We start from the raw sequence: 15,641 nt of genomic DNA on the forward strand, positions 1-15,641 counted from the left end.
GCCTGACGGCGGTTGGGAGGAAGGATCTCCGATAGCGCTCCTTCTCACACTTGGGGTGAAGCAGTCGGTCACTGACAGTACTGCCGAGTGCCATCAAGGTCCCATACATGGGGTGAGATTTATTCTCCCGCATGAAGCTCACCACGGACAGTATCCTTGTGTCACCCACCACCTGTACTGGGTCCAGGGGACTCCCCAGAACAGAGCTGGCCCTTCTGATCAGCCTGTCAAGTCTACTTCTGTCCCTGGTTGATATACTGCTCCCCCAGAAGGCCGCACCAAAAAAAGATGGCTGAAGCATTCCTGTCACTAATATATTCATTTACCCTGGAAATTACACATTCACAAGGGGCTAAAGGAGAAAATGTATTCCACAATTTGTTTCTACCGAGCATGAAATTATCGCATATGTGGATGTAAACTGATGTATGGACACATAGTAGAGTAAAGAAAGGAAGGAGCACCAATGTTGTATTTGCAATTCACCTGATGTACCAGAACAGTTGACACCCCCACAAATTGACCCCATTTTGGAAATTAGACTCCTCAAGTAATTTTACAAGAGGTACAGTGGACACTTTGACCCTACAGGCATTTCACAGAAATTTTTACCATTAAGATGTGAAAATGTAAAATTACTTTTTTCCTAATAAAATGTCAATTTAACCCCAATTTTTCATCTTCATAATGTATTAAGGGAGAAATTGCACCCCAGAAGTTGCTGGAATATATTTGAGACACCATGTTCCATTTGCAGAGCCTCCAAAGTGCCAAAACAGTGTAGAAATACAAAATGTGACCCCATTTTGTAAACTAGACCCCTCAAAGAAATTATCAAGGGTACTTTAACCTTTCAGATGTTCCACAGAATTGGGCTGTGAAACTGGAAAGTGACATTTTTTCCTATAAAATGTTTCTTTCACCCCAATTTTAGTATTTCCACAAGGGGTTAAAGAAGAAAATGCACCTCACAATATGTCAGGCCTTTTTTTTATTAACTTCAGAAATGTCCCACATGTGGATGTAAATTACTGTCTGGGCAACTGGTGGGACAGAAAACTTTTTGGTGGGTACATTTTGCTGTGATAGTTTTCAGGCACCGTGCCCATTTGCAGAGCCCCCAAGGTGCGAAAACAGTGAAAACCCTCAAAATGAGACACCATTCTGCTAGCAGAAAAAGGAACCCATTGAAGTCAATGGGAGGCGCTTTTTTCAGCACTGAATTTGGTGTGGAATCCGGATCACATTGAAACCAATAGGGAAAAAAGCAGCCCATTCATTTCTATGGGGAGCGCACGTATGCCGGCTCCCATTGAAATGAATGGGATCTGCTTTGTACGCGCTGATTCTGAAGGTTTTTTACGTTCAGAATCAGTCAGCGTATACTCAGTGTGAATGCACCCTTATTTTGGTGGATTCTGCCTCAAAATCGACCTGAAAAAACCTGATGTGAACTTACCATAAAATGAAATAAATTAAACTATATCATCCCTTTACATTTTTCTAACCTCATAAATAAAATCTATTCAATTTCATATTACAGATCTTGTTTTTTTTATCTTCACTGAGAGTTTAAGCCATGTAAGTAAATTATCTTATTGTTCAACTGTCACCAGTTATCAGACTGATCAGTGCACCAAATAGTTGATTTGTCATGTGACATTGATAATATTATCAAACGGAAAATCTGCTAGTATATATAATTACTAAAAACTGAATTGCCACTTTCATCACATCATTCATGTGAGTACTGCAATGAATCAGCATTAGTACTTTGTGTCTTCATGCTATGTATTTTTATGTTTATTCTGGGATAAAATGCAAAATTCAAATATGACAGATTTATAGCTCGGCAAGGGGGAGAGGGCTAAATGCTGAGTGGCGCCAGGTACCTCACTGCTCCTCTGGTATGACATAACAGTACTGTATAGAATGAATTGTAATCATGTACAGTAGCTCTTTACTAGTTGTAACAGAAACTGAACAAATATTCGGGTATTATTATGCATATTATTGTATATTATTATATTATTACCTCTACTGTGATACCCCACTTTGTAGTTAACCATTTTTTTATTTAAAAAAACAAAACAAAACACAAGATAAAAATCATATCTTAATATATACAAACATCACATAATTCCCTGTGAATCCTATGTTTAATACAACAGCTCAGTAACAGATAAAAAAGGTCTCGAGTTAGAATGTACTTAGTCGCTAACTGCTATGCAGATGTACAGTAGATAAGGTTTTTTGAGTCATCACAATTTATCCCTGTAACCAGGACTACAGATTAATACATAATTCTAGGACAGATGTAATCATGATATGAATGATAAATTCATTTTATCTAAATGTATAGAAATATCACAACAACACAACTGCTAAAACAGGCTATACATATATATATACGTCATCCTGTAAAACAGCCGTCTACTAGTGATACATTTATTGTATTATTCTCAGTATGAATGAGGACAGTGAAGCAGAAAAACGCACACTTAATATGCTGTTTTTATATTGGAGGTAGTATACTGTATTACTATCATAAAAAACTGTAGAATCCGGAGATCTTAAGCATCTATTTATGCCGTAGATTTTAAACACACAGCAGCTCAAAAATAAAATAATTCCCAGAAACAGCTGAGTTTGTACCAGTGTTCTTCTACTTTATTTTACAGTTTTACTCCATGAGCTGGTAAATAAAAATATATTGCACATGATTATTTTGATGGACAATGCCCCCTAGTGGTTATATACAACATGCCAGTGGAGAGAAAGTTACAGCGAAATCTCTCTGAGACTACTATACATGTGTGCATTGAAAAACAGTCTTTTTCCAAGATGGTCAGCATGTATATATTAGCATAGTATATGAAGGAACTGAAAATGTGTGAAAGAAAATCTGATCTGCAGAAAGCTTCTGCTGTTTCTCTAGTGAAAGAAGTAGGAAAATAGTGTAAAGTAGCATTTTAGAGACTGCAGCAATGTCTATGTCTCTTCCCAGCTGTTTTTCTTCCTCTCCTTCTACTTCCATCAATTTCTATAGAAATAGTAGATTTAACATGATCTCTCTCTGCTAATGCTAGATTCACATCTGCACACAGGTCTTCATTGTTCGGGTCCTAAAATGCTAAAACACAGATTACTCACAGACCCCATAGACTATAATGGAGTCTGTCAGGTGTCCGCCATTTTTATACTGAAACCAATTTTCTGGGTATGTGAGGAAGAGCCTGATAACTGTAGGAAGAGGCATTTTTTTCTATATTTTTAGTGGCTTGTATTTTCTATTGATGAAAAACATGAAATGACATTTCCTCTGTAAGTTGTGAATGCAGAGACCTGATTTTGTGAATTTCTGTATTACAACCATTTTTTTATTTCCTCCTATTATATAAATTACTATATTTCATTCCAAAGTGAATTTGTTATTCTAAAGCCTTAACTTTCTGTAAATGCTTTAAACTAGGATGCATCTGAAGAAACTTGTGCTGATCTTGTCTGCGGTCATCGCATGCGTCCTTTCTGAAGAGCTTCTAGACAAGGAATGGCAAGCATGGAAAACCAAACATGGTATCAAATCTTTCTTTTATGCAAAGGATCAGATTATATGGAAGTTGAATGGGTCAGTTGTCCAGAAGGACAGAAACTGAGTCAAATTTATCACAGTGGAACCACAGCAGGGGCGTAACTAGGGTGGGCAAGTGCCCCTGGTGCAAATAGGAAGGGGGCTTAAGCCAGGCAGAATATTATGGTAGTGACTGCTGGTTAGTGTTTGTCACATCAGGTAACTTCATAGACTCTGCTTTCATACACCATATAGGCAATCTGTTAATATACATCTGTTGCAATTTGCCTTTTCTCCCTTATTATGAACAGATTTATGACTAGCAGGACTTCTGCATGCAAAGAACCCAAAGCAGAAGGTTTACATAGAATTATCACAGCAATGAGCAGCAGCCTCTGTTTGCTCTGAAGATGTGAAATGTTGCTGCAATGTCTGAGATTTGGGATTGTCGTTGGTAATAAATCTACTGTTTTTGTCTGAGGCCTACAGATCTACCACAGCCCCAAAGGGAATCCCTAAAGTATCAAAAGCAGGGAGGGTGTCCATCATCTTCAGCTTCTGCTCTCTGGAGTAAAACGGTAAAACAGTGATGGCGAACCTTTTAGAGACCGAGTGCCCAAACTGGAACCCAAAACCCACTACATTATCACAAAGTGCCAACACGGCGATTTAACCTTAAGGGCTCGTTCACATCTGCGCCCGGTCTCCGTTCTGCAGGTTTCCGTTTCCTGCACAAAACAGAGGCAGGAGACGGAACTAAATGTTACTACAGCCTGTACTAATATCATGTCTGCTATAAAACAGATACTGTGTGATATAAATAGTGAAGGGGCCCCCATGCAGTACAATGTGCCCCACAGTGGCCCACACACATTACAACTGCCTCACAGTTGCCTTCATGCTGTACAATCAGCTCCATAGTCATCCCTAGGATGTACAATGTGCTCCACAGTGGTCCCCAATCAGTATTATACGCTCCATGGAGGCCCCTACACAGTATTATATGCTCCACAGTAGCCTCCACTCAGTATTATATGCTCCACAGTGGTCCCCCACAGAGTATTATATGCTTCACTTTGGGACCCCACACAGTATTATATTCTCAACAGTAACTTGTGCTCCACAGTGGCTCCCACAAAGTATTATATGCACCACTTTGGGCTCCCCCACAGTATTGTATGCTGCACAGTAGGCCCCCTACACAGTATTATATGCTCCACCATATGCCTCCCACACACTATTATATGCTCCATAGTAATCCCCCATAGTAATCCCCCTATAGTATTATATGCTACACAGTAGCCTCCCCACAGTATTATATGTTCTATAGTAGCCCCACACACAGTATTATATGTTCTATAATAGTTCCCACACACAGTATTATATGTTCCACAGTAACCCCCCTCACAGTTTTATATGCTCCACAGTAGGCTCCCCCACACAATATTATATGCTTCACAGTAGCCCCCTCTACATACAGTGTTATATGCTCCACAGTCGGCCCCCCTCCCCATGAAGTCCCATGAAGAGCAGGCATGTATCCTCCTTCTTTTGATTGCAGGCATTGATGAGTTACATAATCACGCCTGCGTCGGGGCAGAGTTCACATTCTGCAGTCAGTGTAAGCCGTAGTTCAGTGACCTACACTGACAGCTTTTGGCTGTATGTGCATTTGCACATACAGCTGATAGAGACAATCATTCACTAACAGGGAATCCTGTATTACATTCAATGTTAGGGAGCGATCCGGGTGATTATGCATGTGCCAGCAGAGAGGGATCTGAGTGCCTAATCTCCCACACGTGCCATAGGTTCACCAACATGGCAGTAAAGCATGCCATACAAATTAGATGACAATGACCAACGCCCACAAGGGTCCGTTATTTTAAAGGAAGCCAATTTACCAATTTGTACATTTGGCATGAGGAAGGAAACCCAAGCAGAACATACAAACTCCATGCTGATGTTACCCTTGGTCGGATTCAAACCCAGAACCTCAACACTGCAATCTGCTAACAACTGCGCCAACGATTTTCGCTGGTCAAAAAGTCAGATTGCAGTTGTTTTGGCTGGTAATGGCTTTGTCCAAACAATTGTCCATAACCAAGACCCAACTAACTAAACTGCCACCTGAATCGATGTTGTGTTTCTTCGTACATTCTATCCCATCATCAGTCTAATGTGTATGGCTGTGTAAAGAAGTAAGGGGCCTGTAAGTGTGCTTTTGTATTCAATAGTATATACAGTATTTGTACTATCTTAGGGTATGTTCACACTTTTTCAGAACATGTCAGAATCAGCATGAACAATCCCTGAAATCTGCCAGCCATTGATTTAATGAGAGTCAGCAATGTATGTTTTTCCAGCATGAAAAAAGGAATGTCTTGTTTTATTCTGCCGTAGTTTCAGCATTGGAAATTACATTTAAATCATGGGCGGGTGGCTACACACAGATTATCGAGATTATCTGATACCACCCCACAGCAGGAACAGTGTACAAACCAAGGGAGCCTTCACACGGAGTATACGCTCCGCTCATTCTGAACGTAAAACACATTCAGAATGAGCGCGTAAAATCCAGCTCCCATTGACTTGAAAGGGTTCCGGCATACGAGCGCTCCCCATTGAAATCAATGGGAGGCTTTTTTCCCTATTGCTTTCAATGTGATACGCGCGTAATACATTGAAAGCAATAGGGAAAAAAAGACTCCCATTGGTTTCAATGGGGAGCGCTCGTATGCCGGAACCCTTTCAAGTCAATGGGAGCTGGATTTTACGCGCTCATTCTGAACGTGCTTTACGTTCAGAATGAGCGGAGCGTATACTCCGTGTGAAGGCTCCCCAAGGCTGAAACTAGGACTAAATCTCTTCCACAGGTTCCATGTAAAAATACATACCATATTTTTCCAATGCATAATATTCCCTTATTAGTCAAAGTGCCTCAATATCAATATAAGCAACATAAACAGGGAGTCCATCAAAAATGACAGGACAATAGCATGTGTTACTGTCGTTTTTATTTATGGAAATGTGCAGTATGTAGTAATCCAAAAGCTCATAGAATAAAGGATGATCTAACTACTCATAATATATTATAATTTTAATACAGAAAAGGAGTATAGTGATGTCCGGGATGAGATTTATCGGAGGAAAGTCTGGGAGGCAACTTGGGATAAAGTGCAGAAACACAATCAACTAGCTGACCAGGGACTATCCAAATACAGAATGGCCATGAATAAGTTTGCAGATATGGTAAGTTACAAATTTAGCTCAATTGGAATTTGACAGCACCCCCAGACACTTCCACAAACCCCTGACAGCACCAGATAATTTGTATATTATATATATATTGTGTTGTGAAGCACAATTTAAACATACCATATTGATGTTCATAGAAGGAGAATAACAGAGGAAAAAAATTTTGAATTACTCATGTGGCATGATGTCAAGTCTGCCGGGTGTTCCTTAAACCAGGGTGGTGGTTTCTTTCCTATAAGCTGTTCCCATTATCTGCAGGATCAGGTTAGAGATGATTGAACTGATTAAGATCAAACTGGATTTGACCAAATTCCATGAAAGTTTCAGACTTGACCCAAACTCAAATCTTTTATAATTTGTCACTTACAAAATACTATTACACATTGGGGTCTCCTCAGATTCAAGAGTATAATAAGTAGAGGCCATTGGGAGGTGATCAAAAATAAACCATTATACTCACTTTGCCTCACCTCTCCAAGGCATCCTTGTGGCATCTGGCAATCTCCAGTGCCCTCTTTAGGCCTCTGACTGACATTATATGTGCTGGGGTCACTACTGAGGCCAATGATTGAGCCTTAGTGGCTCATGACATCGGTATATCCTAGGTGACCGCTGGAAATCAATTGCAGGCCTAAGCGGTGACCCTAGGGTGCGTAACATCATCCAGTGGCTGAAAGCGGTCTGAAGAGAACACTGGGTACCACCAGATGCCGTGAGGATTCCCAGGAGAGGTGAGGCAAGGAGCATATAATTGTTTGTTGTTTTTACTCACCTCTCCTGAGCTTCCACTTATTGTACTCTGGTGTCTGAGGAGACCCCACAGTGTAGCACTTCCAGTTTTCTTGATCTCTAGATCAAGTAATCACCTTTCCATTGGCAGCCCTTGGTAATCTTTCGTTTCAATAAAGTGAAGATATAAATGTTTGAAAGCATAAAAAGTCATATGGAAAGTAATTTAAGTAGTCTTGGTGGACGTGGATACCATGCTAGCCACGCCATCCGCTTGCTAATCACTCCTCCCGGGTGTGACTGACAGCTCCTTCACAGTCCCTCACTCTCTGACATCATGAGGGTGATATAAATCATGCCCAAGAAGTGTGATTATAAGCACACAGCGCTGATAGGGCTAAAGTTGCTCAACACCCACCATGACTTCTTAATTTATGTTAAAGAGGACCTTTCACCATTTGGGACACTTACGGTGTAATACACCACTAAAAAGCAGACAGTATCCTGAATTCAGCGCACTATCGGCTTTCCCTTTCTGTGTCCCCGGGGAAGAGCTATCGGTGCGGATACCGTAGCTCTTCACTGTCAGAATGGCGTTTCTGACAGTCAGTCTGGAACACACTTCCTCACAGCAGCGTCTATAGCACTGTACTGTGAGATGGGGGGCGTTCCGTACCGCCTAGCCCTGACGTCACCAGGACAAAGTCTAAGGACAGAGTCACAATAGCCTGCAAGCCTGTGTGGGCTGATGGCATGTATATGGAAAGCCCAGGACCCGCCCTACACTTGATTTGCAGACAGGCTGTCAATCACAAAGGCAAGGCTGGAAATAACCATTAAGGCCTGTTCACACGGAGCAAACGTGCGTGTATTTTGGCAAAATACACGTGTAAAAAATACACTGACTTCAAAATACCATTAACTTCAATGACATTTTTTTTACACGTGTAAAAAAAAAAAACACGTCAAAATACATGTCAAAATACACGTGTAAGGGCTCGTTCACATCTGCGCCCGGGAGTCCTTTCTGCAGGTTTCCGTTTCTTGCACAAAACAGGGCAGGCGACGGAAACCTGCAGGCATCTCTCAAACCCATTCATGAATGGGTTTGAAAAGTGTCCGGCCGTGAGTGCCGGTGAACGTTTTATGCTCTCCACGGCAAAACCGTTTTTTTTAAACCGGACACAGAGTCGGACATACAGTACTCTGTGTCCAGTTTAAAAAAAACGGTTTTGCCACAGAGAGCATAAAACGCTCACCGGCGCTCACGGCCGGACTCGGCATGACAGGTTTCTGTCTTCTGCATGCAGAAGACGGAAACCTGAGAACGGAGTACCGAACGCTGGTGTGAACCCAGCATAAAATGTCATTGAAGTCAATGAGAGTCTTATTTTTACACGTGTATTTTGCCAAAATACACACTCGTTTACTCCGTATGAACGGGCCCTTAGAGGGGCAGGGGAAATCAAGGTGCAGGAGAAGGGTGTGGTGGAAATTCAATCACAGAGGATAGATAATAGACCAGTGTTCACACAGTGTCATGAAAAACTCCAAGCATGCAAGTGGAGGGTGGCGCAGAGACCCGAACAGGCAGACAGGCAGAGACGTTACACTATGATTTCATAAACCGTTATACAATTAGACCAGCAGTATTTCCGTTGAACTTTTTGGCTGCAGCTCACTACGTGCAGATGTTGCTCCTGGCAAGATTCAAACCCAAGACTCCAACGCTGCAGTGCTATCCACTGAGCCACCACATTGCCCTGAGTATTCACCAGTTATTAGACAGTAGTATACTATGTACTAAAGGACTAAAGATTAAAAGAAAATTTTACTGTGAAGACAATTTAGAGTTTACTGAAGCACTTTAGATAGCGACATAATCATGTACAGTACATGTCACTTTACATCCAGATGAACTGCCATAGATGGGTTTGAAATCCACAGGTTAGAATAGAACTGCTTGCTGTTGTTACTAGATATGGAATAGTTTTACTTTAGTGCATATCACTTATTTTGTTTTTACCATTTCAGACACCAGAGGAACGTGCCTCCAAGAAATGCTTTCTTTCAAATAAAAAGTCAACATCCCAGAACTATGTTCCTGCTCAGGATTACATTACAACTCCCAACATACCAAAGTCAATAGACTGGAGGGATTCAGGATGTGTGACCCCCGTAAAAAATCAAGGGTTATGTGGATCCTGCTGGGCATTTGCTACTGTAAGAAAATTTCATAATGTACTCTCAAAATAGAAGGGCATAACATTAAATATTAAAGGGGCTGTCCAGGCAAAAAAATTATATTTGTAATAGGCCGAGGAAAGTGAAATTTTTTTATAAAATCATACTCACCTTTCCCCGATGCTTCCCAATGCGATCCAGTCCTGCTGGTCCATTGTTGTCTTCTGGCAGCTGTTCACGCCGCTCATGACTGCTGAAGCCAATTTGTGGCCTCAGCAATGGGCATGTGACGTCACTACCTGCGATGTCCCAGGGTCGCTTTCTGAAGTCGCTGATTGGACTCAGTGGTCAAGTGATTGCTGAGGTCAATCAGCAGCTTCAGCAAAAGGAATCCCGAACATCACAGCCAGCGAGCAGTCTCACTTTGAGAAGACAGCCTAAGAGAAGGACCAGACTTGCTGTGAAGACTCCAGAGCACTGGGGACAGGCGAGTATGATTCTTTGATTTTTTTTCATCTCTAGTTATTTATTTATTTATTTTTGACTGTACTACTTCTTTAATCTACAAAGCTCACCCTTGACCCCGAGGATATATGTTGAAAAGGAAATAAGCAATCCCTAATAATAGTTATGTGTTAAATCCTTATCCCCAATTTTGGTACATACAATACACAAAAGACAAAAAAAATGAATAACATTTATTTTACCGATTGACTTTAAGTCCGGATCCCCACATTGTGAAAAAACGTAGTTTTGGCCACAGTGGAAACACCATGGCTAAAAGGCTGCATTTTACAGTACCTGGTTGATCCCATCCACACATTGCAGAAAAAAATCTGCAGCAAAAAAGCTGCAATTTTAAAAACGCTCATGTTTTTGAAAATCAGAGCATATCAATTATACCTGCGGAAATGCTGCCATTTTCCATATAAGTATAATAGGGGCAGAAGTTCCACAAAGGAAAACTCTATTATATGCACACAATGGCAACAGTAGCTACATATACTATATGGTGCATGTGCTTTGATTGGTATGTATGTGCCTGCACATATATATATATATATATATATATATATATATATATATATATATATATATATATATATATATGACAGACTTTTGCATATACCCTTGCTGTAGTATTCGTCTATCTGCATATACTGCTTTCTTAATACAGGCATTGACAACATAAATAGCACTTCCAAAACAACTGACACAAATGTCCAATAAATGTATAGATCCCTATGTAGGTTTTCAGAAAAATAAAACCTCTATTATGATGTTATATTGTGTGTTTAAGGTGGGTGTATTCGAATCACATCATTGTATCAAGACCAAAGAGCTGGTGGAATTCAGTGAGCAGCAGCTTGTAGACTGTGATGGTGTAGATCAAGGCTGCTGTGGAGGACTCCCCGAATATGCAATGGCCTATGTTTCACGACATGGCCTCATGAAAGCCAAAGATTATGAATATTCAGAGAAGGTAAGTTTTTTTTTCTAAATACTTTTTACATTCTTAATGGAAAATATCAATGGGAATGTTATCAATCATGAACCTCCCCAGGATATCAAATGAAGGAGAATATGATATGTTTAATTTGTGTATTTGTTTATTTAGTTATTTTTTCATCTGGTTTAAAGGGATCCTATCATTAAAACTCTTTTTTTTCTGGGTACCACATCAGAATAGCCTTAAGAAAGGCTATTCGTCTCCAACGTTTAGATTCTTCTCAGGTCGCCGTTCGGTATATAATCCAATATTCGTCGGTATGCAAATGAATTCTCTCGTAGTACTGGGGGCAGTCAATTACTTGTGGCCGGCAGGCATGTGCAGTCGGCTGCCTCAGGCCTAGAAGTTTAAAGCCACCGTCGGAAAAAGACGCAAAGAAGACCCGTTCCTGAAGAAGATGGAGGTAGCGCTGGAGAGTTCTCTCGCAGCATTGGGGACGCCCCCAGTGCTGTTTGAGTGCTGAGGACTGCCCCCAGTACTGTGAGAGAACTCATTTGCATACCGACGAAAACCGGATTATATACCGAACAGTGACCCAGAGAAGACATCTTAAGGTAGGAAACGAATAGCCTTTCTTAAAGCTGTTCCAACGTGGTACCCAGAAAAAAAAGAGTTTTAATGATAGGATCCTTTTAATACATTGGTTAGGCATTTATGCTTTACGTAATTGTAGTTTCTAGAATATAAATGATGCCATGTCAAAGTCTGAATGTAACTCATGTTTTGTTACATGCTAGTATTAGCTTTCCAATCCCAAATAACAAACAATCCAATGACAGAAATGCTGAAAGATGAGTATATAAAGTTATATATACACAATCCCCCCCAAAAAAGGCAAAAACTGAAAGTGGCCAACTGACAATAGCCTATCCCCAAGTCACTCAACTTTCTAATCTGCCGTTATGGCTTGTTACTCTCTTCTTTTGCTAACATGGCAATGTCTGTAGAAAAGGACAGACTTACACCTTTTATTGGAAAGATGAATGGTCACAGTCTGAGGCCCGGTTCACATCTGCGTTCCGTTCGGGGAGTCCACAAGCAGCACTTTTTTCTCTGCATGTTTCTTGTGGAAACTGAGTGTAAACCACACAGACTTCATTGTAGTCTATGGGGTCAGCGGGTTTCCTTAGGTAATTGCTTTTTTATGCATATAGCTTTCCGTTCGGGGGATCCCCAAGTGGACTCCCTGAACGGAAACCTGAAGCCAGATGTGAATAGGGCCTAAGCTAATTCTCTCTGTCTCCACTGGTCTCATAGGGTGCTGTGTAGGCTAATAATACAGTGTGTTACATTGAATGACTCTTTATTCCATTCTCTCTTTTTTTTATCATCCAGCAACTCAATTGTTTATACAAGCCTGACAATTCAGAAAAACTTAATGTGACCAAATATTACCTGTTGCCTGGAGAAGACAATATGGCAAGATCTCTGGCATTTGGTGGACCAATAGCAGTTGGAATTGATGCAAGTGATGACTTTAAGATGTATTGTAATGGTAAGCTCTGATAAAAGTCAACTTCAACTATATTATAGGGATCCTATCATTCAATCACAATTTTTTCTCATTAACTTGTCGGAATAGCCTTAAGAAAGGCTATTCTTCTCCTACCTTTCGCTGTCTTCTCCGCGCCACAGTTCGCTTGAAAATCCGTTTTTTGTGGGTATGTAAATGAGTTCTCTCGCAGCACTGGGGGCGGGCCCCAGCGTTCAAATAGCACAGTCCCCAATGCTGCCAGAGAACTCTCCAGCACCGCCTCCATCTTCTTCTGGAACGAGATCTTCACCACGTCTTTTTTTGGCTTCTAACTTCAAGGCATCGGGCCTAGGGCAAGCCGACTCCGCATGCCCACTGGCCACAAGAAAATGGCCGCTTCCAATACTGTGCAAGAAGGCCATTTTCTCGTGGCCTGTGGGCATGCGCAGACTGCTCTGCCCAAGGCCTGAGGCCTTAGAAGTTACAAGCCACTGCCGGAAGAAGAGGCTGAAGATGACGCTGCTGAAGAAGAGGAGGCGACGCTGGAGAGAGTTGGGGACATTGGGGACACCCCCAGTGCTGTCTGAGCCCGGGGCCCGCCCCTAGTCCTGCGAGAGAGCTCATTAGCATACCGACAAGAACTGGGATCGTAGGCGAACGGCGGCGCGGAGAAGACGACAAAAGGTAGGAGGCGAATAGCCTTTCTTAAGGCTATTCCGACGTGGTACTTAGAAAAAAATCATATCTGAGTGATAGGATCCCTTTAAGGTTGCAGGGTTTGCAGGGTGGAAGTTAGTACTATAGCACCTCTGTAAGTCTCTTGAAATGTGTGTTTTATTAAATCTTGCATTCAATAAATATAAGAAATTCTTATTAAGAATATGAAACAGAATATAATATATATCATTATTTCAGGTATATTTGATGGCAAATGTACTACAAATCAAAACCATGCCGTCATTATTGTGGGATATGGTACAGAACATGATGATGAGTCTGATGAGGATATAGATTACTGGATAGTAAGGAACAGGTAAGCAATTTCATGTTGGCCATACAGAGTAAAGCAATGTTTCTGCTACCAAAATAGTAAACCCCCTCCGTACTCACACAATTCAAATGACCACGTTTGAACCACCTAATAGATTTTTGAACTGCATCAGCAGTTATCATGGTGCCTCCTTATAAACAATAGTCCTTGCTAATGCCCCATATCAGTAATAGTTCCCTATTATAAATAATAGTGCTCCTTTATAAATAGTCCTCCCTTATTAATAATAGCCCTCTCACAAATAATAGTTCCCCTTATAATTGATAGTCCACATTATCAGTATTACCCCTCTTATAAACAATAGCCCCTTTAATAATAATACCCCTTATAAAGACGAAATAATAGCTTTATTAACAATTCCCCCTTATAAAGTTTCCTTTTTAAATAAAATTTATCCGTTATAATAGCCCCCTTATAATTTCCTCCCCTTATTACAGGCCTTTTAGAAATAGTTCCTCCCTTATAAATGAAAGCTCGCCCTATTGTTATGCACAGCTCGCCGGTACAGCTATGAAGCACAAAAGATTCAAGTTATCAAGCTGGTGGGGGCAGAGGCCTTGGCAATTGCCCAGTATAACCCACCTATGTCCTTATTATATGTCCTTATCTCTACTCTGTTAAACAATTGCTACTTTTAATCCCCTTAGGGTTGGTTCACACATGCTGATGTGTTCCGTCCGGAAGGAGTCCACATGAGGACCCTCCCGGATGGAATACAAGTGCAACTGCAAGCGTTTTGAAGTTCAAGCGCACGGGCCCCATAGACTATAATGGAGTCCGTAGGCTTGCCGCGCACTGCCCGCACGAATCGTTCGTGCGGGCAATGCTCAGCAAGCCCACGGACGCCATTATAGTCTATGGGGCCCATGCGCTTGAACTGCACAGCACTTGCAGTTGCGCTTGTGTTCCGTCCGTAGGGGTCCTCATGCGGACTCCTTCCGGACGGAACACATCAGCATGTGTGAACCGGGCCTTATCTGTCCTCTAGGGGATGGACAGCGTTTGCTATCAGCATAAAAAGGTGTCAGTATACAATCAGTATGTGCATCAGTCCGTTTTTAGTCTCAAACTGAATTCAAACGGACGGATGGCATACTGATGTGTGAACCAAGCCTTATGTTGTTTGCTGTTGTGTGTTAATTGCCATCTTCTTAGCTCATTTACCAAGACCATTTTAGCATCATTTTGTTTGGTAGTGTAATAATATAAGGGTTTATGAATTGGTTTGCTTGTCTAATTGTGAAAATTTCTTTCTCTGTATCTTTTCACACAGTTGGGGTGAGAACTGGGGTGATAACGGTTACGTGAAGATGAAGCGTAATATAAACCAGTGTGGCATTGGAGGCCATGCTTCCTCTGTGGACTTGGCACACTGATTCTTTAGTGTCTGAAGAATCCATCTGATATACATGTCACAAATAAAATATTTGCAACCATTGCTACGCTGCCTGTAATAGAATCTGTTGTAAAGCTTAGCAATATTTAGCTACATTTTACATTGGTATTTGTATATTTGTTGGTTATGATGAATAAAGATAAGATGCATAAGCAAATGACTACTTCATTATAAATACTAGGGCATCTCATTAAATTAGAATATTATCAAAAGGTTATATTTTTTTTAGTAATTCAATTGAAAAAGTGAAATCCATATATTATATTGAGCCATTACAAACAGAATTAACTTTTTTTTTTTTTTTTTTTTAAATGTAGATTGTGAGCCCCACATAGAGCTCACAATGTACATTTTTCCCTATCAGTATGTCTTTTTTTGGGAATATGGGATGGAAATCCATGCAAACACGGGGAGAACATACAAACTCCTTGCAGATGGTTTTTTGCCCTTGGTGGGATTTGAACACCA

The 15,641-nt window shown here is 41.0% G+C and overlaps 1 protein-coding gene across 1 annotated transcript; it reads left to right on the forward strand.

The window, feature by feature from the left end:
- Positions 1-1,738: 1,738 nt before the first annotated feature.
- Positions 1,739-15,320, forward strand: LOC142204895 (cathepsin K-like). Its single transcript, XM_075276221.1, has 8 exons — positions 1,739-1,743; positions 3,473-3,576; positions 6,681-6,823; positions 9,593-9,781; positions 11,043-11,225; positions 12,588-12,747; positions 13,642-13,759; positions 15,051-15,320. Coding segments are annotated over exons 1-8 (1,002 nt in total). The 5' UTR covers positions 1,739-1,741; the 3' UTR covers positions 15,154-15,320.
- The last annotated feature ends 321 nt before the right edge of the window (positions 15,321-15,641 follow it).

Source organism: Leptodactylus fuscus, chromosome 5 (assembly GCF_031893055.1).
Source record: "Leptodactylus fuscus isolate aLepFus1 chromosome 5, aLepFus1.hap2, whole genome shotgun sequence".
Lineage (NCBI taxonomy): Eukaryota > Metazoa > Chordata > Amphibia > Anura > Leptodactylidae > Leptodactylus > Leptodactylus fuscus.

Bases quoted from the DNA above. Each gene is read 5' to 3' on its own strand.
- LOC142204895 (XM_075276221.1), top strand. The intron at 6,824-9,592 runs GTAAGTTACAAA...TTACCATTTCAG, and splicing joins TGAATAAGTTTGCAGATATG to ACACCAGAGGAACGTGCCTC. The intron at 13,760-15,050 runs GTAAGCAATTTC...CTTTTCACACAG, and splicing joins TACTGGATAGTAAGGAACAG to TTGGGGTGAGAACTGGGGTG.